The following is a 23,797-nucleotide window of genomic DNA, read 5'->3' as shown; positions in this document are numbered from 1 at the left end:
AGGTAAAGAGAAGCCTTTTGCGGCATAGTAATAGCAGTGTTGGCAAATGTCAAAAACAGGTGAACCATGTTAACCAGTAACATGAATAACTAAATTCAGATATACAGTCACCGACCGATTTTTCGGACTCGAAGGGACTCGAAAAATGGTCCAAATAATCGAACAGTCCGAAAAATACGTGAAGTACAAAAAAATTACTTTATTGAGATGAAATCGGCTTAAAATGTCACTGATTTTGCCTTGCGGAAAATTTCTCTCACTGGCGACGATTTGCGCCTGTATTTGCGCCAAAGTTGTGCTTTCACTGTACACGCTAGACAGCAAGTCACCGCATTTAGTTGGAATACTTCCCACGCTTCTTTGACGGACCCGGCAGGGCCATGTTGTCCACAACCCGAGTGTGCACCACACCGCTCGTTAAACACACGCAAAGGTACTTTTCTTTCAAAGTGGCGGAACCGTTGGACGCAATCACAAAACGGCGAACAGATGTAACTTCGTGAAGACCGAGCGCAGCTTGGTCAACGCGGTCAGAGAAACCCAAGTTACGAAACGGCTTAAGGCGAACGTATGAGACCCGCCGCGGTGGCTCTGTGGTTAGGGTGCTCGGCTACTGGTCCTGAGTACCCAGGTTGGAACCCGACCTCGGTGGCCGCGTTTCAATGGAGGCGAAACGCAAAGGCGCCCGTGTGCTGTGGGGTCAGTGCACGTTTAACATCCCCAGGCGGTCGAAATTATTCCCGAGCCCTCCATTACGGCACCTCTTTCCACTTTCTTCTCTCAGTCCCTCCTTTATCCCTTCCCGCCTCATAGCTCGTGCACAATTTCCTTCCCCCAACAACCAATTTTCAAGGTATGGGACAAGCGATAACAGCCCGTGACAACGTCGTTGACAAAAGCAAGTTGGCGGCAATGACAATCCGGCTGCCACCTCGAAGTGAGAGATAGCAGAGACCTCTACTGGCAACTATGAGGTACCGAAAGTGTGTCAAGCCAAGCCAACTGCAGCGTAAATCCACTTCAATCCAAGATGGCGCCGTTTGCGCCGGCGCAAAGCTGATAAGATGGCCGATTTTGGCTCGCAGGCGACTGAAATTAGTCCGAATAATCGAACTTTCGGACTTTTGAAGCCGGAAATATCCATCGCAACTATGTATGCGCATCTATGGGGTGACTGACGGTGCCTCATCGAGGTCCGAAATATGCTACAAGTCCAAATTATTGGAGTCCGAATTACCCGTCGGCTACTGTATAACTTGTTAACATTTATCGATAGGCACCCGATTGCAATTACAGATGTGTAGCTGGCCGTTAGCAATAGCCATATCAGTTTTTAGAATTTCGAAAATACGATTATCCTCGCTGCTATTGCGCAACTAATCTTGGTCACATTGTCCAAAAATACACACGCTTTTGAAAACACGGCAGCAAAGCAACCCCTCCAGTGCATGTAACTAGTCGAACTAGCCAATAATTTGGAAAAAAAAAAAAAAGCTGTGGTTTAAACTTTGGTTAACCCTGGTGAGAAGCGAAAGCTTCCTTTGCATGGCACACTGCCGAACGGACTGTCTGTAAAGCGTCGATGAAATGCACATGTAGCTGAGTCTGATCACAAAGTCAGTCTTCCGGCACTCCGTCTCATCTCCGCGTCCAGTGCCGAAGTGAAGAAACCTCCGACTCTGCGTCGCTGGTGTGGGGACCTGCCCTGCAGCCCCCTGAGTTTGCTTCCCCGCGAGGCACCGTGCAGCGGCGGTCTCACCTTGAGGCTGAGCGCATTTCCTTGTGCGTTACATTAACTGGCAAGAGAGGGCGCCAGCATCGCGGCGCGGAGACTGCCAAAGCCCGCGCGCGGGAGAGGGGGGTCTTCGGCTGGGATCTTCGGCCCAAGCGGACGTGTCGCTCGGGGCTCCGCTCTTCGCTGGCGGGGCGAGGAAGCGATGGGGAGACAGGCTCTTGTACTCGTCCCGTCCGGCCTTCGGAGTATATCTCCCTTGCCCTAGCGCGGGCGAACATTCGCTCGGAACCTTGCTGGTGAGTCGGACGACCTCGATTCATTAGCGTACCTTGTTGCTAGCTGGCGTTATTGTTTCTGTAGCAATAAATGCCTGCTTGTGTCAGCCAATGTGTCGTTCCTTTGTTCCCTCAGAGCAAGGCCCACCGTGGTCAGCGAGCGCTCGGTAGCGTACGCGATCACGGGGTGGGGTTCGGGCGGCTTTGAACTGTGTCCGCCGCGATTGAGTGGGGAGAACGTACAGTGGAACCTCGTTAATTCGAAGTCCGTCGGACCGCGAAAAATCAACGAATTAACCGGGTTTTCGAATTATCAAAAATGGACGAAAAACGAGAAATAAACGTACAAAACGTGGCTGTATTATTACTGCGCCTTTATTTCGCCTGAAAAACGGTCACTTGAAGTAGTCATCGATGCGCGACTGCTTGGCGCGGTAGTTAGCCGCACCGTAGGCTGCGTCCTCCAGTCTGCTTACAGTGCGCAGCAATTCGCTGTTACCGCCGCTACACTCCACAAAACTGTGCACAACGTTCAGCGACTCGACGACTGCAGCTAAAGCTGGCGCTCGGGCGGGCTCAACATCGCCTTCAACTTCGCTGGAAGGCCCGTTGTCACATATTTCTCCTTCCAAGTCGGCATACGACGTTTGGGCATCAAGTTCGGCGCTCAAATAGTCCGCAAAGGTCAATCCGTTGCTCCCGTCGCCGCTTTCTTCGTCGAAGTCGGTCATGCGCGCACACAATAACTCTCCTTCATCATCCAGTGTGCAGCTGGCATCAGATGCATCCTCGGGACTGACATCTTGTTGCTTGGAAAAACCGGCGTGCATAAAGCAACGCCTGATCATATCTCCCTCCACCTGCTTCCAGGCGTACACGATTAGGCAAATGGCACCCAGTAGGTCCACGGAATATTGCTTACTGTTGTCGTAGCACAACAAGATCCTTTTAAGTAAATGGCAGCGATAAATCTTCCTCGCTTGCAGAATAACGCCTTGGTCCATAGGCTGCGACAGAGCTGTAACATTCGGCGGCAGGAAGACAAGCCTAACTGCTGTCAAGTTCTGGATGTCGGCGTGGGCTGGGCAGTTGTCAACAACAAAAACAACTTTTCGTCCCGCGGCAGCAAACTTACGGTCAAGGTGCCTCACGTACTCCTCGAACAGCGCTGCCGTCATCCAAGCCTTTTTGTTGCTTCTGTACAGCACGTCATCTTTAGGAGGAAGTCGTGCGTTCTTGAAGCACCGAGGCTTCTCCACTTTTCCTATGATCAGCAGCGGCAGTTTGTGACTGCCGGACATATTCGCACCAAACAGAATGGTTATTCTGTCCTTGGGTTGTTTTTTTCCCGTGACTACCGCATCCTTTGGGGCAAACGTCTTCGTAGGCAGCATTTTGTAAAACAATGCGGCCTCGTCCATGTTGTAAACATCGTCCTCCGCGTACTGCTGAAGCAGCGGAGCCAATGTATGCCTTTTCCAATTCTCGACAACATTTGGGTCGACGCTCCCGCTTTCGCCGCACACTGTCTCGAATTTGAGGTTATTGCGGTCTTTAAATCTGGACAACCAGCCGTTGCTGCACTTAAATGCTTCATGGCCCAGCCGCAGTGCAAGCTCATCGGCCTTTTCGCGCAGCAGCGTGCCGTTCACAGGCAGGTGTGCTGCATTTGCATGCTGAAGCCACTTTATCAAGGCGTCTTCAATGTCCGGATACGTAGGAAAACGAATCCTTGTCCGCTTCGTCGAATGCGTCTTCCCGTAGGCCTCGAGGATCTTCGTCTTATTTTTCAATATAGTCGAAAGGGTCGATAAAGGCACCTTGTGCTTTTCCGCAAACTGCGTTTTGGAGCTCGTCCATTTTTCAGCCTCCTCAATTAGGCACACTTTCTGGCAGAGAGTCAGAGTTCTGTACTTCGGCATTTTCTTAACACCAACACCGCGCACGTGGTCAAGAACTAGCAGAGCACAGTACTCGCCTGGTCGCGGCACCGAACAATAAAGAACAACGAGCAGTGCCTGCCACAAGCGAGACAAACAACAAAAACGGAAACGGAACCAGAAAAATTTTGACCTAGTGGCACCTGCTTGTTGCTTTGTCAACTAAAGCTAGCCCCCAAAACCGGTGCAGATCACTGAGGCACAACAAAGCACCGGAAACAGGAAGTTGATTTAAAGTGCCGCCTGGCTTCCACTCCGGCAACTATACTGGCCTCAGAGACTGGCACTATTGAAAAATCACGGAGGCCATGGCTTAAATTGACGTATTATCCGGATGAGGGCGCGCTGGCTGTTCAAATAATCCGGCAAAATTTGCATACAAACTGTTGGGACCGCCAAAAACCTTCGAATTACGCGGGATGTCGAATAAAGAGAGTTCGAATTAACGAGGTTTTACTGTACTTATCTTCCCCATTCAAACCCCACATCTGGCAGCTCAACATGGGGCCTGCTCTTGGAACATTGGACGACTGTCGGTTCGGTTCGAGGAATGCTCTTTGTCCGGACTTGACAAGTGCTAGGCCTAGAGTGAATTTTGATCGCTAGGACCAGCGGCATGCTTTCTTGAGTGCGAGGTGTATTGAGCTGCAGCATTTTTGAACTTTTCGACATGCTCAGCACATTTTTTCCCCTGGAGATTCTTCGCGAGAATCACTTGGTCCGCATCGAGGGAGCGCGAGGCCTAGCGCCCGCAGAGTCGCCGAGCCCGAAGCGAGTGAGTACGGAAGCCGCGTGGGTGGTCCGAGTTTCTGTATATATTTTCTCTACTGTCTCTTCTTCGACTCTGGGAGTCGCGGCTCCGGGAGCCGGGTGGCCTGGGGCCACGGGTGCCGCTACGAGCTCGCTGGTATTGCAGCTCGGCACCGGGCGCTCCGACACCGTCCGATACGGTGGGCGCTGACCGCTCAGAAGCTGCTTTGAGCAGTGAGCGGGGTAGGACCACCCCACAAAGCTGACGTCTCCTCGCGGCTGCGCGCACATAACCCGTTTCGCGTCTTTGTTGTGGTCACGGTCGTTGTCGGAGTGGTAGTTAGGCCTGAGGCTTTCGGAGCTGCCTGCACCACGTTAAAAGAGACGCGACCACCGGACCGTGTCGTTGAGAGGGAGCGCACTTTGCTGCCCGCCCGTTTTTTTTTTGTTTGTTTGTTTGTTTGTTTGTAACCTCGCACGAACTGAGCAGTCTCGTTCAACTCAAGAAAGGGCTTTGTTTCGCTCGGAACCTTGCTGGTGAGTCGGACAACCTTGTTTCATTAGCGTACCTTGTTGCTAGCTGGTGTTATTGTTTCTGTAGCAATAAATGCCTGTTTGTGTCAGCCAATGTGTCGTTCCTTTGTTCCCCCAGAGCAAGGCCCGCCGTGGTCGGCGAGCGCTCGGTAGCGTACGCGATCACGGGGTGGGGTCCGGGCGGCTTTGAACCGTGTCAGCCGCGATTGAGTGGGGAAAACATACTTATCTCCCCAAGTCAACCCCACACTGGTTAGACGGGATGCTTTGAGATCAGATGGCTGAATCAGCAGATGAAGTTAAAAGGTCACGTGGCCACTCGGCCAATCGTCAATTTAATCTCCATTTGCCACGGTAGGGAAGTTGCTCACAGTCCGATGGGGCAGTTGCCACCTACCACGGTGGGCAGATTGTGATGACGTCAGTAGGTCACATGACCTGCCACGTGACACCACATGACGCCTATCAGGTGACTGCACTGACGCTGCCTTCTTGAAAACCTAGCGTAGTAAAGCTTTCGCTTCAAAAGTATCTGCAAAGAGCAACAGCGTTTCACGTGCGTGTAAATTTGCTTGCTTGCTTGCTTGCTTGGCATGCTCCCTCGGTGACAACTGTCGGTTGGTAACATTATTATCACCTTCAAGCATGCACCGCAGTGCAGCTCTGTGCCATTTAAAGCAAGCTGACGGCAATGCGAACTGCGATTTTCTGGCTTGTATTTGTGTCGATTAACAGCAGCATCACTGAAAGTATACCGGAAGCATTAGGTCAGGTGGCACTTACCCATAGATTCTTCCTTTTCAACTTTCGTAGATGTGCACAGGTTTTCGGGGCCCACTGGTGACTTGCCGTCAGGAGTGGTCTTGCCCTTGGGCTTGCGCTTGCGAGTCTGGATGCTCTCCTTTCGCATTGCCAAGGGCCGGTTGATCTGCACAGAGTTCAAGTGTATCTCGTCAGCAAGGAAATAGAGGGGCATACAAGTCATCATCATCATCATCATCAAACCATCTATGTCCGAGACTTCTCCCCACAAATTTCCTAATCTCAGCCTTCAACCCCATCAGCTAATTTAGTTCCTCTGTAATCAAGAGGCCTTTCCTAATAACCCCTCATCATCTCAGTTCAGCTCCAGCCATGGCCTTCTTACCCCAGCAAATTTTCGAACCTGGCCGCTCCACCTCCAACTGTTTCCCTTTCCTTGGACTTTTATTCTGAGATGTCACTTTCCATCTCTTAATTTCAGACGTGACATCGCTAACTCCTGCTTGTTCTCTAATCCATGCTGCTCTCTTTGTTTCTTAAACCTCAAGTCAAACTTTTTTTTTTAGTTTCCAAGTTCCAGCCTCATAGACGAGTACTAGCAGACTACACCTGTGATATAGTTTTCCTCTGAGGGATACCAGTAAGGAGCTATTTAAACCTTTAATCCACTGCACACTTCGAAAGTGTCATTTAATCAAACTTCAGGTGAATAGAAAATTTTAACCAATTTTGCATGTCCAAATTAACTAAGGGAAGCCAACAGATACTCATAAATGAATGTCACATCTAATTGCTATAGCCAAAAAACACCTATAACAAAGCATTGCACTCTTTTAGTTGCCATGAAAGCCAACATATACTAAATTTAGTTTTAACAAAATAATACACACGACATAATAGTAGATGCAAAAACCTATTTTTGTGCTGGTCACCAACCTGCGCAGCCTCTTCGAGCCCCGCTGTCTGGAAACCTGACCACCACTAGATGTGATACAGGCCTGCCAATTTCAAGCAGCCGTAAAGCACAGAACAAGCACGACAGCTGGCAAGACTGGCTAGTCATTCACAAGTCACTCTGGTCTGCAGCTAGTGCTTTGCTATCATCTTCATAGCAAGTTAACATTGACCCACAAAAGCGGTTGACACGTACACGCTACATCATGCATTCAGTGAATAAGCGTCTTTTCTACCCTTCAGCTCAACCTGTCCTTATGTCCACCATAAGGGCTGTGGCCAGTGGAACAACCCACCACTGTGGGATGTTCAGCGTTGCCAAAGATATTTTTCCCTATTATTTTCCCAGCTTAAGTTGTCAATGTAAAAACCTGGGAGCAGTTTTCTGCTTTTCCGCATATTTAAATCAGTAGTATATACTGATGGCATCTAGTACTTGATTTTACTCGTTGTGTGTCTGTGAAAGAGGATTTTTTTTGCTTTGTTTTGCACTCCTAGCTTGGCCCTGGTTGGATTGATAGTAAAGAAAAACGAATAAATACCATATATTGTCGGGCATAAGTCAACTCCGAATACAAGTCAACCCACCAACTTGCAGCTCTCAATAGCCCAAAAAAAAAAAGTTGACTCCAAATTAAGTCAACACCGTACCACCGCTATGGTTAGCCAAAGTAAAAAGATGCATGTCTACAGCGCTTCATGCTTTACTGGCATTACAGCATACCCACAGCTCAAGGCAACAGACACGTAGTGATGGAATCGCGAGGCCATCAGTCGTAGGCAAATGGAGATCAAAGGTGATAAAACAGCTCATGTTGCTGCCTTCCACACTAACGTGCAGTCTGGATAAACAGCCTCGTAAGCGGCCAAATGAACAGCGCCAGCGCAGGGCACGTTCTACCCATGGCTCACCCGAAACCATGTTAGACGTTGTGAACAGGTCGACCCAGTGTATAGGCCGGCCTCCTATTTTCAAATGGATGTCTTTGTGTTTTTGTCAAAAAACGCCGTTATATATGACAATATATGCTAAATAAATTTCCTGAGAAACAAGTGAATTATGGCCCTGTGGACTCATTGTATTAAGTTTGACCCAAAAGCAGCAAAGCGAGTAGTAGGATAAAACTGTGCTGAAGTGGTGTGGTGCTTTGTTGAGAAAATGAAGCTAAGCTAGTGTGCAACAGAGTTAACTGTCAATAATTAAAACTCAAAGGATAGCAAACATTATGCCATACTTTGCAGAGCTAAAAATGAGAGGAACCTTTTCAATATGCTTGATGTTAATGGGACGAAAGCATCTGTTTTTGAATAAATCATAAGTTTGAGTTAAGCAATTTAAAATTCACAAGGTTCCACTGAGCAAAATCAGTCACAACATTGAATGTCGAAGAAGTGTACGAAGTGCACGCTTGTTTGGGCGAGACTCACATTGTGGAGTTTGAAGTAAAGTCCACAGGCGTTGCAGACAGGCTCGCCTTCATTGTTCCGCCTCCACAAGGTGGTGGCCGTGGTACCACAGTTCGAGCAGCACAGGCCGACTCGACGGGAAACGCTGGGTTGCTGTTGGCAAAAACCGAAGGCACAGCTGAATGCAACAAGAACAACAACGGAAGATGATGTGTGGCACTCATAATGCAGTTTTCTTTCAGACAGAGCTGAGCTGACACAATAAGGGACACCCCACTGCTATGAGGTGTTTCTCACATGGCAACAGCTCATACGTTAATGAAAACTCAAAGTCAGGCAAATATCCCACAAGCAGCCTCATCACATTCTAGGAAACACTCACAGAGCAGATCCCTACTGTGCGCTTACCCAGCTCATTATAATATTTGCACTTCCAATGAACAATAATTCTTGGCATAATAGCACTTGTTACCTATGTGTGCTCGTTTTGTATGAGGAAGAAGAGAACTGAATAAAGAGTCTGTCCATGACCGGCTGGCAGCTAGCACCGGCCTGGCAAAAGCCTAAGGCTCCAGCGCTGCTTTGCCACTCACTTGTGTTTAAGCCAGAAAACAATGTGCTGGTCTGAGGCCAACACTTCAATCAGCATCCTGAGTAGCTCGAGGGCCTTCGAATGCGTGTTCACAGGCAGGGTTACTTGGCCAGTTAGGCTCAACACAGCAATTAGTAATTAAACACCGCCCCAAGATCCAGTGTATGTGCCGGCTACACGCATCATTTGTAACGGCGATATTAAGTTGCTTTTTTACCTTACTCATCGACGGGGCACGAATGCGAAGACTAACGAAAAAGGTTCAACAACTAAGGACACAGCAGCAAGCTGTCTATGGAAAAATGATAGTACATAATGAGGCAGGAAGAGTGGAGTGGGTCAGGAAAAACACAAGTTGATGGCCTCCTAGTCGAAATCAAGAAGAAATGGGCAAGGCACGTAATGCGAAGGTAAGGTAATTGATGGTCGTTAAAGGCAACAGATTGGATTCCAAGGGAAGTCAAGCGTAGCAAGGGCCAGCAGAAAGTTAGGCGGATGGATGGGATTAGGAAGTTTGTGAGGATAACGTGGCTGCAGCTGGCACAGGTCTGAATTAGTCTGAGAGATATGGGAGAGGCCTTTATCCTGCAGTGGGCCTAGACAGGCTGATGATAATGAAGTTTCTTTCGTACATAATGCACTAAATTTTTGCAAGACAACTCAACTGACGAGTGACTGGCAAACCTAAGGCATGCACAGAATTACTGCTCGCTTCTAACGCTCTCAAGATGCACTGTGCTGCTGCAAGTAAACAATGTAACGACATGCACCTTGAGCAGTGTACAAAGCACGTCCTCCCATCATGCAACCATGATGTAATTGAGATTTCAGGCAACCCCTGTATCACTTCACTGAGCTTTATGCATACAGCCTTGCCCAGTCCTGTACCCACACTGAAAAATGGAATACCACAAGCTGTGACCTGCACCCTCTGCTCATTACGCTGGGTGCTACAGTGCTGTGGAGAGTATTTAAGGCTTCAGCACTGCTTCCTTTATCAACTACAGAAAGATAATGCTTACAGAGATGCATCACTTCAGCCTTTCACTTTTGCATTCACAAAGACTTGTGTACAGCTATAATGTGTTCATTCCGCTACAAGATGAACAGAATGCAACAGTATGAGCACCAATGTTTCTGCATGTGATACAGGTTACAACGATGAATGCAATGCGCGGGTTGTCTTTCCCTACAGGCTGCCCATTCCCCACCTCCTACTAGCTTGTTGTGTGCATTTAGAACAAGTTTCTGTGCTGAGCTTGTTTTTCATGCACACCTTTAATTCAGAAAAAGATAAATAAATGCTACGAAGATATTTAAGCTTAGCCTTTAAGAGTGGAATGTGACAGCGTGTTGCAGTGCTGCCAGGGAGTCCACAGAATGTCATCACCCACTCGGCACGATGCCTGCGTTTTAGACAAACCACTGTGAGTCTCTAGGAGGCCTCTCAAAGCATGGCTGAGGTGTGCACCGATATGTGAGCCAGTTACTGCGCCTTTCGTTTCCTCTAAAATCACAATGGAGACCCACAACGGCCAATTCAAGGAGCAGAGTTACTACGGGCTGTCGGTACAGCCCGTTTGTGATCTCTTCGGGCGGCGGATGGGCTGTTTTGAGAGGCCTCCTAGAGGCTCCAAGCGATTTGTTTAACGGGCAAGGTATCACGCTGAACGGGCAATGGCGTTCCGTAGACTCCCTGGCAGTGCTGCAACACGCTGTCATGTTCCGCTCTTAAAGGATACGCTTAAACGTCCTCCAATATTTTTTTTTGTTTTTCATTTAATTAATCACTCAATTAATTACAATGATTTAATTAACTCATCATTGCCTATCACATGCCAATCAATCATCAATCACTGCAACCACAAATTATCATGATACGTTTTTTTTTACGCAACCCCGATTGTAGGTCGCCGGTTCGAATCCCTGCCATGAGCTAAGCTCTAACTTCACTAGTAAGTTTATGCTGCAGGAAACGCTGAATCATATGAGACCATCCAGAACATTCTGCGGAAAACTGCTGGCATGATCTTTTTTTACGCAGTTCCCAATTATTTCAGACACGCGGCGCCGACTGTGCCGACGGCTTTTCGACCAAACGAGCTTATTACGCTGTTGCGTAAAATCCACAAAACCTATTTTGAAGGAAGTTCAGTCACAACTACACTGGGAATATTGGTCCATCTCACAGATGATAATAGATGCCAGGAGGAAAACTGTAGAGGCTACAGTACTGTCATTTGAAAGCATGAAAAGAAACATAGCTGCATAGCATGCAATTGCTGCATTTTGCTAACTTTGAATTGTCAGAATTTAACGTTCCAAAGCGACATGGGCTATGAGGGAAGCCACAATGAAGGCCTCCATATTAATTTAGACCACCTGCAGTTCATCGACACTTGTTGACATTACACAGCACACGCGCATTTTCGTATTTCACTTGCATCAAAAAATATGGCCACAGCTGGGGTCGAACCCATGATCTTTGCTGTGACTCTACTACCTGAAGCTACAGCCCGGAAATTTGCACATTTTTAGTTCTGCTTGAAGTTTACCAAAGCTGCACTGAATTCCATTACCCTAATCTACTGAAAGCCCTTTTAATCATTTCCCACTAAACATCCATCAGGCTGGAGTGGGTAAGCAGTCCGCCCAACTTATTTCTAATGTAACAAATGTTACCACAAACTTACTGCGGCAAAGACTACTACTACTACTACTACTACAACAACAGGCTGACCACACGACCTTTATGTCAAGCGGTACCATTCTTCGCTGTGGTTTCGCAGCGGGTCTGGTGGAGCCGTTCATCTTGTGGTAGAGGCCACATGCGTTGCACAGGTAGTGGCCGGTGCCATCCCTGCGCCACAGGGGCGTGGAGATGGCGCCGCAGTTGACGCACTCCCGGGCTTCACCAAACCCCGCATACTCCGACGAGTCTGCACAGGAGAGGAAGAGCGTGCAAGGGCACAGCGAAAGGCAATAGGTCAGTGCACGCTGCCAGCAAAAGTTGCAGAAACAATTTCCAGCCCCCACTAGGCAGAAAAAATTTCTGATGCATTCCAAAGCTTTCCAGCCCAACAAAACACTCACTTTGCTGCATAAATACATGAACAATACTATGCTAGCAAACTAATATTACACTAATAACAATACACTAGCCATGCAACAGGAGGGAATGCCATAGTAGACATGCAGTAACCATTAACCTCCTGGTTTCATAGGTAACAGAAAACTGAAATGATTAACACGTTGTTCACAAAAACTTCAGTATGCAGTGACCGGCATTTTTATCAACTCACCTCCTGGAGTATAAGTAATATACAAATTAAGCTTTTTCAGTAGTAGCGTTGAATGCAAAAAGATACAGTAGTAAAACTTCCAGACAAAAAAGCCTTCATCAATGCACACTCCTGTAAAGGAACTTTCTCAAGCTGGCTCTCACATGGTCTACGAGAGAAATGAAACAAGGCATGGCTGCTCTCTAATTATGTATTCACCTATCACAGGAATGGGAACAGATCCTTCGTCACTTTCAGTGAATGTCATTCTCAGCCACAAAGAAGTTTTATAGAGAATCTTCAGTCAATACATAACTCTGACTGCGATCATGTTCACCAGTATATCGCAATATGTCTTTTAGAAGTTTCAGGTGACCGAACAGCATTTCCTGGGAAATGGCTCAAAAAATTTACCAATGGAAGCTTGTGTTCGCTATGAACAGTTCCTACTTTCAAATCCGAGAGACAAGTTTTCTCCAAGAAATAGCAACATGCAGCTGAAATGGCATAGCAGTATGGGGGAATGTACACTTACTGAAAGAGACAACATTTGACTACCTCATGGGAGCTTTTGAGACGTCTCAGCACAAGAAAAAAATGATCGTACCAAGCAAGGACCCAAAGGACAATATAAAATCAGGAAGTGATTGAAACGCTGATAACCATGCAAAACTTTAAAGGAATCTCAAAGCACGCAAAATGCCTGCAGACAAGCCTTGCATATTTTGTATGCTGATACAACATTTGTGAAATGGGAAAATTCTTCACATGACAGCATGGTGGTAACAACTGGAGAAACAATGATAAGCCACAGAGGTTGCTTTGTTATTTTGCATTTAGTGCTGTCTTATGGGCAATGTTTAATGCTTGCATCCAAAGTGACTGGTATATTCAGTGACCTCAAAACTTAATTTCTCTTTCTGCTTTGCTCTTTCTTAATGCAACAATTTCCCATAGGAACAGGCATAACAGTTACATATAGATATTCAAAAGTGTGAACTAATTTCATGGTGTCACACTGAAGCTATCAGTTCACAAAACGAATAAATGGATTAGTCTAAAAAGAACTTGAAACAAAAAGAAAATGCTTCCTTACGATGACGTCAGGTGTTGCAGAACACTAAGAAAAAGGACCATACACTCAATTTTCGAATTAAGGCAGCACAGCACTAAAACATATGATGCACCATAACAAGCAGACACTAACAATGAAACCGGACACACAAATTCAGAAAAGTTAATGGATATGGCATATGATATTCTGCATAGTGTTGACAATAGAGGGCGCAAAATATATAGTCGCTGCAATTAGCAGAAACTGCATAAAAGCGATGAAACAAATTATTTAATCAAGAAGAGGAGCTGCAGCAACAAATGGCACAATATTCACAGGCTAAAGAATATGGTAAGGTGACAATGTCACATTAGAACAACATAGGGTTACCATCAAATACAATCCGTAATCAATTGCACAAATGCAAGTAAGATACATAGAGACCCAGTTCAACCAAGCATCTAGCAACCAGTTTGGGAACTGGGATGAACGCAGCAAATAAAGTCATAAGACTGCAAACCACAAATGTTCCGGGAATACCAATACTCCGCACACTAACACTTGGAAGTGAAAAAATAAGGCACAAAATGGTCTTAATTGTTCATGTGCACTGCCCAGTTTGTTTTTGGCGGGCTCAATGGAACTGGAATTCCTCAAGAAAGACGGAAGTCTTCTGACTTGCAGTAAAAACAGATGATGTGCTTGCAAATGTGTGCCTGCAACGTCCAATTTTAGCTGAAGAAATACGGGGTGCAGACATAATTTGATGACCTGCTTGAGCAGACAATTCAATGTGGCCATGTTGGCAAACCATCAGAGATCCTGAAAAAAAAAATGCCATTAGTAAATCACACATTCTAAAATTATGAAGTCAACTAGGGTGGCTCAAATGTGATTCACAAAGCAATGAGATATTTCGCTACTAAATGGGCAAGTTTGTGCAGCAAAGCCAGTCATTCCTGCAGTACTAATATTTTATCTGCAGTGCTGCATTGCGAGAGATATCACTTAGCAAGAGGCCCTGTCTGTGCAAGAAATATTCTATTTCGAAGGAATTACACTACACTATTCACAGCATGCCCTCAACGTATAGTCAATTTGTTATTTGTACATGAAAAACTCATTCAGAAAAAATATTCTTGTCCTACCTCCAGTTTTTAGCTCTACACTTCATAAACCACATTTGGCCTCAATGAAGAAAGTGCGCTGAATTAACTGCCAGTCATTCATGCAAGTTCAGTAACAAGCATGACTTAGCAAAAAGGCATGCCATACTGACCTGAACAGCACCATCAAGCACACAATGCCCTTGAACAGGGCCTTTAAAACGTGAATGCTTGAGACTACAAGCCGATCAACTGTATTCTCACCTAAAAAAGCTTTAGGAGAAATAGCAACCTCAAAAATATTGGAATACGCATGGCTTTCAAAGCAGACAGCTAAAAGCAGCATGACCCGAAAGGTGCACCACATAGCGCCTAAAAAACCATGACATGCAGAGTACAGCCGGTCCGTCCGGTCTATAAGTGTGTGCACCGTACACGTTTTTCAAACCGTACATTTCATGTAGCCCTTTGAAACGCGCCCTTTCAAAGGGTAAAGCGCTCCATTATACTTTTTTTTTTTCGGAACCCGTTACTATGGAGGCATGGCAGGAAACCACAAATCTAACAGCATGACCCCACGCGAACGCACGTATCAAAACGCCGCACTCAGATAGCACTTGTCAAGTCCGCCAGCGGTCTCCCAACGACCGGCCGCGCTCGGAAACACAACAATACAAATCTGTCAGCTACAATGGAATGCGAGAACGCAGTCGCAAAGGGAGTGTATGTACTCACGCTCAACTCGATCAGAGCACGCAGTGAAGCCACGGGCAGACAGAGAATAAAAAAAAAAGGCAAACAAAGCTGCACGCCAGGTGTTGTTTCCAGCGCGGATATTTTAGGCCCCAGCGATGCAACGTCACGGGAGACGGTAAAAATACGATTAAAGATGTGAGACGGCGATAAGCCTCGGCTGGGCTAGGCGATCGGGGAACGGCGGCCGCAAAATTTGGAGGATAAGATACAGCGCCGCGAAACTTCTCGCGACAAAAATCAGCGCAGTCAAGGACCGATAACGACCGCAAGGAGTTAGCATGTTCTAGAAAAAGGAAACAAACGCGCGTCACAGCCAATGGTGTAAACATACACCGCTCCCCATCGCCGAACAGCAGGAAATTCTTCCCGGGTTTGAACGCGCCCATGGGTTCGAAAAAGAGAATAAGGTGAACTGGTTAGTCGACCAAATCTGGCCAGTCGCAGGAGGACAAACGCAGCAGCGGCAATTTTTATCAGCTGATCGCGATTGCCAGCCCGAGATAAGCAGGCACTCAACAATAGGTCGATTGAGAGACATTTGAGACCCGGTTGCTGCCGAGCGTCGAGTAAAATTTCGGTGGCGCACCCCAGGAGGCTGCAAAATCGAACGCGTCGCGCGAGTTACAACACCGCGGCCCGATCGCAAAAAGGTGCGCTCCAGTGACCACCAACAAAGCGGAGATTGCCAAGCTAGTTTCTTGTATGTTTTCGTTTCGGAGGCTTACGGCAGCCTTCGCTATCGGAAGCGATAGCACGACAATGGCAGCTAAAACCCTGCGATTATGCGAAACATATTTTTCCCGCATTTACGTAGTGACGTCACGGTCTATAAATACAAGTAACGACGCGAAACAAGACGCTAAAAGATGTATGGAAACAATAACATACTTCGTTCGAGGACGCCGCCATTACGTGAAGCGAGAGCTTCCTTTAGCTGGATTTTCGTGATGGTACGATAAGCGGCGCCACCGGTGCGTAATCAAAACAAATACGCTTAAAGGTGACTTATAATAACATATATTCTAAAAACACACTTTTTTATTTTTTTGTATCCCAAACAAGTAAAATACGTTCTCGTAAATAAAAGATATTTAAGACTCACCTGTCTGACCTACATTTCAGCGAGTACTGCTACTGCCCTCCAGTGGCGAATCGCGCAATTAAATTTAGCGCCTGATTTGAACTTTCTTGCAGAAGTAAGCTGCCTGTTCACTTTGCTAGCTTTGCCTTGCTCGCACTTACGCATTTTACCGCTAGTTCAGAGGTAACTACATTAGTTCTGCTCTGAAAGTGTTATGCCATCAAGCTCGAAATACAAGACCAGACAATGGACGCGCAAACGAGAGCTATACACTGAAGGCTGGACCGCATATGGGTCGCCTAATAAATCTTACTGTTATTTATCTGTTTCCCAGCGTCTGACGAACTCATTAAGACACACGCACAAAAAAAATATAAAAGGTTTGCTTACGTTTCTCTGCAGACTGCCACGTTTTCTCTGCGATGCACATCTAGATCTGTGACGAGGATACTTTGTCTCATTTGACAACTCTTTTTTTCCCTGCACCTGGTATCATAGTGGCGCCGTGTTCTGGAGTACAAGTGCTTAACTACGTGATACGCTGGTGACCCGAACTGCCGGACATGAGGTTCGGATGAGCTCAATCAACCAATCAGAGAGAAGACTGGTAAATGGCTTCTTTCATATTGCAGCTTCTTCCACATAATTTAATCAAGGAAGACGGTACACTAGTTTCCCTTCAGTCGCGTTTCAGTTCATTCCCGTTGCACAGACTGCACGGTTGGGAATCCTTAAATGAACTCTGCCTCTTGCTGCGCAAAGATAGAACGTAATCAAAACTTTTACGCTCGCGACGTCACGCCGTCTGCGCAATTTCAGTATTCTGTCTTATCAAAAGCGTGCAGCATTGGGGAAGCTATTGGAGCGGTGGAAACTAATTACGAGGCCGGACACACCAATATAATTGTCGCGACAGTGGTTTGTTATCGTGGCAAACAACCGTGGACAGCGGCGCAAGTGCGAAGGTGCAGTTTAGGACGCGTTTTACGGGCAAACTAGTTAACGAGCACGACACCTGGTGGCGGTGCTTGCACATCAGCTCTGATCAGCTCTAGCTTCCCCAATGCTGCATGGCTTCAGTGACAGTCGTCGACGGTTAGAGCGACAGGCGTGGGTCGGATTCTGCTGCCATGCGGTTGCTCAGGCCGAAGTATGAGAATAAACGGGTCACGTGATCCCAACCACAGCATACGACTCGCAGCACAGCACAGCGTGTGTTCTGACAGCACGCCGCGCTGATTGCGTTTCACTTCAGCTCGACTGTACTGCGTGGGGCAACGATCCAAACCCGTCAGTCTCATCTACTAGTTGCTGTTCGTCTGCGACCCACCAGCAAACGTGACGTTGAAATAGAGTTGACGCACATGCCATATTACATTTATTGCATACATTGATAATTAGTTTCTATTTGAAAAGACAGCCTCCCGAGGAAAGCTTAGCCTATGCAGGGGATTACAGCCAATCATTTTGCTCTTCGCTTTTTGGCCCATCATGAACACTGCAAATCGAGAAAATAAAGAAAGAAGCTCTCTGAGGACAGTTAGGTGGAAACGGTTGTTTAAGCCGCGAATACCTATTTTAGACACAAAAACCAGATATTTATGACTTCATTTTAGGCTCTAAAATGCTCAGGACGAACACTATAAATTACAACAAGAAACGATTCCAGCTGCGTGCAAAACAATTATGTAGACTTAAGCCGCCGCGGTGGCTCAGTGGTAATGGCTAGATCTCGGCTGCTGACCCGAAAGACGTGTGTTCGATCCGGGCAGCGGCGGTCGAATTTCGATAGAGGCGAAATCCTAGAGGTCTGTGCCCCGTGCGATGTCAGTGCACGTTAAAGGACCGCAGGTGGTCGAAATTTCTGGAGTCCTTCACTACGGCGTCGCTCATAGCCTGAGCCGCTTTGGGACGTTAAACATTCATAAACCTAAACCTAAATTGTGTATAGACCTGCTATTCTGGCCCGGCAGGTGTTTTCCTATCTCCGGCTAGCGGCGATGCGTGAAGGCGCGACTAATTTCCTTGATCTATTGAGTTCACAGTGTTCCTGGTGTGTGCAGGGCCCTTTTCAGTGCTGCACATTCGACTGCGTGCTGCTGGACGACAATCCACAGCGAAACTTCCCTTGGCAGGTGGGCTCCACCAGGCTAGAGGCATCAGTGCGGGCAGTTTTAGTATAGGCGCCACCTGGGCATCCGCGCGTCCGAGAGGTTCCAACTGTACATGCGCAGAGCTGGGCTATATTATTTTGTTTTATTTTTATCTGCCCGCACTAACTTATGTTCATGCGCAGGTGGCCTCGAAGGACCAGTCACGTACACCTGCCACTGCGGAGGCGCGGTTGTGTCCTCGCGTAAACGGGCCACGTTAGGCAATGTAGGAACTGTTGCCGGATACAATCAAGAGCGAAGCTGCAAATGGTGCTCGAAGGAGGGCCTCCAGCCAAAGGCGTCTCACCGCGGCGTCATGACAATGGATCGACGCCATGGGCTGAGGACTTTCCTTTGAGCCACATTTGCCGCATTGTACATGGGCGAAAACAAGGCACAGGGAGGACACACACACGCAACGAGGGTGTGTGCATGTCCCGTTCATGTCCTCACCTAGTTCCTGGCATCGTGTGTCAGTCGGCCTGAATTGTAACACGGCAACGCCATAAGATCGCGAGGTGCTATAGCTCGCTAAAGCAGAGAACATTGCTCGACCATCGCTTTGTTATTGTCGGAATTGGCGTTTTCGCCTGTCGCTCGAGGTGACTTTCATTTCCGCGAGCGAAAAATAAGCGTAGTACACCTGCCCTCACCACTTTCGTGTCTCTTCTTCCTTTCGGGTTAGTATTTGCTTCGGTACATTTCAGTGATGGCGAGGGAACTTTGCAAATCAACTCTATCTACACACTTTAATACGAGAAGGTATTGGCAGGTGTCTGAAGTGCACGGCGCTACCCAGGTGTCTCCAGTGTCTGGTGTCACAGACTTTGTAGGTAGCCAAGCCATAGAAAAAAATGCACCCAACACTTACGACTTTCCTGTTTTATCACAATGTGCGTGACGCGTGGAAAAAAAGAAAGAAAGAAAGAAGCCAAAGAATTGACCAGTAATAAGGTGCTATGAAAACGCGAGCGGCATTTCAAATTATTTTTCCAGCCGCGCTGTTTAGATTGACATAGCACATCAGGAGCCTCACTTCTCAACAGTTCGACCCATCTCATTAAACCCGTTCTAGTCTTCCTCTCTTTATTTTTTACATTTATACATGCTGCACAGAAAGAAGCTGGTAATTGTATTTCGAACAGCCCTCTCTAGCAAGTTTAAGCTTACACCGGCATCACAGCAACTGCCGTGCTGGAAAGCCAGATTACGCAGCAATTCGTAGTGTAGTGAATAGCACTGACCATTTGCTGGTAATATCGACAGCAATGTCATCGTGATAAGATTCCATAACATGACCAAAGCACATGAACAAGGCCGTAGTTTCGAGAATGCTTTTGAATTCTGCATAGCGCTAACGAGTAAGCTTGATAGAGTTTGGCCGCTAACAAGCACATTGACAGAGGCTACATAAATGTTCTTTAGGCACACGCAGATGTCAGAAAGGACACTTTTGCGAACAGGTGCACAAAGTTCGTGCTGCCACTTCCACCTTGCTCGCGCCAGGTTCGCACAACTGTCCAGAGAGCAACAAGGCGATGCACACGAAGCCATAATTGTAAAGGTCTGTAGATAACAACAAGACTATATGCGAGCTGGCTAAGGAGAACCAATACCTGTGCCACAAACGAAAAAAGAATTACACGAGGTACTTAACGATTCAAATTTTAACATGAGTATTTTCAGAGCTTTAGTGCCAGGTTTAACTCTTTATTATACCATGACAGTGATAGCACTGAAGAAATGATCGGGAAATTTAACACGAACATAAAGCTGAGGTTAGAAATTCAACGTTATTCAGCCGTGATACCGGGTTTATCTTGCATGAGTATGCCTTTGTTGTGCAGTGAGAAAATCCAGCCAAATTTATCTACTATATCACACCAGCCATGATGAAATAAAATGTTGGTAAAAAAAGCGTCTGTTTCATGGGAAATGGTTTAGAAACTCCTCGCATAACCAGAATAGGGCAGTCACAAACTGAACAAGGGAGGGGAAAGCCTCAGGGTGCTTGCCAACGTTTTGACAAATGGGGTTGTCTTCGCCTGGGCAAAGACAAGTCTTCTTGTCAAAACGTTTGCAAGCAGTGTGAGGTTTTCTCCTCCCTTGTTCACTTTGTGATTATAAAAAAACCATCTGCCCAACACTCTCCACAATGGACTCAGAATAAGACACGGTATTTCAGACAAAAAAAAAACATGTTCTACATATAAACGAAAGGAACGATTGGATTGGAGAAACTTTATTGGTCTAACACATATCTAAAAGATCAGTGGGGTGGGATTAATGACCCCCTAACGGAGGGCGACGGAGTTTATTTGCCGTTTGTCCGTCGGTGCCGGCGCTGGCTTGCAGCACGAGCACGTGACAAGGGCAAGCGCACCTCTTGTGCCGCTGACCGCTTCGCCTCTTTTGCAGCTCAGGCCGGAGGCTGCGCGGGGCGCGGAATACCACAACGAAAAGCACTAGAAAAAGCAATGTCTGCTGTGGCGCCAGCCGCCCCACCGGCGTCGTTTGCGGCATACTGTGGTTTTACCAGGACTTGTCGCTGTGACGGCGTTACAACGGACTTCTGCGGCGGGTCTTCCCAACCAAAAAAAAAATTGATTGCAACCAGAATGCGCCGTTTATGCAGATGCATATACTCGTTCCCGGTGGCGTTCAGGAGGACGTCTCCGGACCGGTGGTGATTGCGTACGGATCCACAAGAAGCGTCGGATGCCGAATTCGAACGCAGCGTCCGTAAAGCGAGCAACAAATGACGTCACCAGATGACATCAGCTCTCTATATATGTGACCAACGGCATGAGCTGAGTTAGAAAAGTTGACGATGATGATGATGATGACCTCAAGCTTAATGGCACATACCCACGGTGGGGGATTGGAAAGTTCTTGCCACTTACAGCGTTCACACCGCTTCTTCGTTATTGGTACTCACAAACACCACAGAGGGCGTTGAGCATGGTGAAATGTACAACACGAAATGGCGTTCCTGACGCGACCAGCTTTTTGCTCGAATAATTCATATTAAGTCATTAGCGTAACCGTTTGTGATTGCTTTCAGTGGCACATAAAATACTGTATTAATGTATGACGGGTCAAGCACTGCACTTATCTTGAACGCGTGGAAATAGTACAGAAGAGTTGCACCGTAAAAATAACGACACTTTTCGTGGACCGTAAAATAACGCCTCAAACTGGATTGCGTGATCACGGCGGCATTTTACTGGTGCACTAAAAATATACAATCATGTTGACTTTCTGTCAACTATGTGTGTTGAGCTTTTCCCAACGTAATTCACGCGCTGCGAATAGCAAGAGGACTTTTTAATACCAGTATCGTATAACGACTATGGCCATCAGTGCCTAAAGTACTAAGAGATGAAAGAATGGAACGATCTTCTTCAAGGTAATCTTTCCTTCTCGGTACTTCCAAAACAGCGGCAGTTGCCAACGTAGTGGCAACGGTCTGGGTAGCTCCTGCCGATCCCGTGCAGCCTGCATCCACTGAACGTACAGGTGCCCACAGCAGTTTTCGGAACAGGGAAACTAGAGGAAAGTTCAATTTCTGGCCAGTGTAAGCACGCAGTAACGAATTTATCGATGCGCTCCCTACTTTCCTACGCGACCTAAACAATGTATTTCTGAATGACTGATTTTGCCCCTGCGTAGTAAAGAAATTCAGCTTTTTCGTGACTTTGGCGTTCCGAAGACTTTTGTGAGCGCCTGTACAGTTACTTGCATGGTCAACACTATCCTCAGCTCTCCTCAACGCCGGGCACAATTGTGGACTCTCTCTTCCAGTACTCCTCTGCATTTGACTTCGCCTAAACCAATGGGCCGTCTATACGCGTCTCGCATCCGTCACACCATCGACACCAGTTCATTCCGCCCATCCCTTACAAAAATTTCTTTAGACAGTTTATAGACTGTCCAAAGACTTCTGTCTATAAAGTCTTTAGACTCTCTACAGAAAAACCCTAGAGAGTAAAGCATCTGCACAGCATAGGCTACTTCCAATGGGTACCCTCTCACATATGAGTCAGATGCAATGAAGTCGCAGACAGTCTCGCCCATAAAGCTCTGTGAAGAAATTCATCAAAAAAAGTACCTCAAGATAGAAAAATGTCTTCAGAGAAATAGGGCTCGATCATTTTAGTACCCTTTGGAGTGCGCCCCACAAGCCATGTGTGACCAAGGGACTGAGAAGATCCCAGGCCACTCTATTATATCGAACTCGCACGGGCTCTGCTCGTACTCCTGCCTGGATGCATAAGACGGGCACGGCATCGTCTCCGCTATGTTCTTTATGTGGTGTGTGCGAGGATATGGAACATTATATTATGTACTGCCTGCCCAGAGTACAACGAAGGTATGTGATGTTCGCTTCCTTCAAGAAGACAGGAGCCCTCCACAGCACAGTTCAGGACATTGTCTACCCGAATGGAAACCAGACATGCAGAAGGCAGGCTGCAAACCTTCTTTTAACATTTCTGCAGGACACTGATCTGGTCTCTAAATGGTGACAGCAAGAACGGACTATGGTCAACTGTGATTGAATGTGTGCGTATATGGTGTCTCCTGGAGTGGACTACGATATACTGTGAGTGAATATGTGTATGGATTGTGACACTACAGTGGACTATGTTCAACTGTGACTGAATATGTGCATGGATGGTGACTTCTGGAGTGGATTTTGTTCTGCTGTGATTGAATGTGTGCATAGATGGTGACTGCGAGAGTGGAATATGTACTATTATAAGTGACTGTGCGCATAGCTGGGCAGATCTGACAGGTTTTAGGTCGTTATTAACCATAAGTGACGCTACGTGGAGCAATTGCCGGCAGACTAAGCAAGGCTAATGCCACCTGTAGCATACAATACCTCAACTCAACAGTCTATAGGCAATACAGATCCTATAGACAGTCTATAGACAACCTATTGATTTATGGCCATACACTTTTTGTAGACGTTTGTGTATACACAGTATATAGACTATGAATAGACAAAAGGAAATATCTATATGAAGGCAATAGAGTCCACACGAAGCCTATAGACTGCTTATGGACCATTTTTATGTGGGCGATCTGCCAACAGCTCTATTGTGTGTCGCCATCAGGGAGCAAGGTGATTAACGAGCAAGTTCAGGATATGCGCCACAAGGGCGTAATTCAAGATTCGCCTAGCCTTTGGGCGGCTCCAGTAGTTCTGGTGCGTAAGCACGGCACGTGGCGGTTTTACGTGGATTATCGCCGTCTGCCTGCCATAACCTCGTATAGATGGTGTCATATGTCTTTCTGCCATTTCATACTTTTCTTGCGTCAATCTAAGATCCGGTTACTGACAGATTCCTGTGCATCCTGGGGATAACGAAAAAAAACGGCTTTTGTCACGCCGAACGGTCTTTTTGAATTCA

The 23,797-nt window shown here is 46.8% G+C and overlaps 1 protein-coding gene across 5 annotated transcripts in view; it reads right to left on the bottom strand.

Moving 5' to 3' along the window:
- Positions 1–23,797, bottom strand: part of LOC144098742 (uncharacterized) — a 202,251-nt gene that overhangs the window by 13,524 nt on the left and 164,930 nt on the right. For 4 of the 5 annotated variants that reach the window (XM_077631590.1, XM_077631592.1, XM_077631591.1 and 1 more), the window contains exons 5-7: positions 11,698–11,888; positions 8,379–8,510; positions 6,018–6,162 (exon numbers count right to left, since the gene is read on the bottom strand). In XM_077631590.1, coding sequence (XP_077487716.1) covers positions 6,018–6,162; positions 8,379–8,510; positions 11,698–11,888 — 468 coding nt within the window. The remainder of the gene's footprint in view (positions 1–6,017; positions 6,163–8,378; positions 8,511–11,697; positions 11,889–23,797) is intronic. The other variant, XM_077631593.1, reaches the window with a different exon arrangement.

This window comes from Amblyomma americanum, chromosome 7 (assembly GCF_052857255.1).
Source record: "Amblyomma americanum isolate KBUSLIRL-KWMA chromosome 7, ASM5285725v1, whole genome shotgun sequence".
Lineage (NCBI taxonomy): Eukaryota > Metazoa > Arthropoda > Arachnida > Ixodida > Ixodidae > Amblyomma > Amblyomma americanum.
Note: the sequence above shows the minus strand (reverse complement) of the source record. Positions and strands in the feature narration are given on the sequence as shown.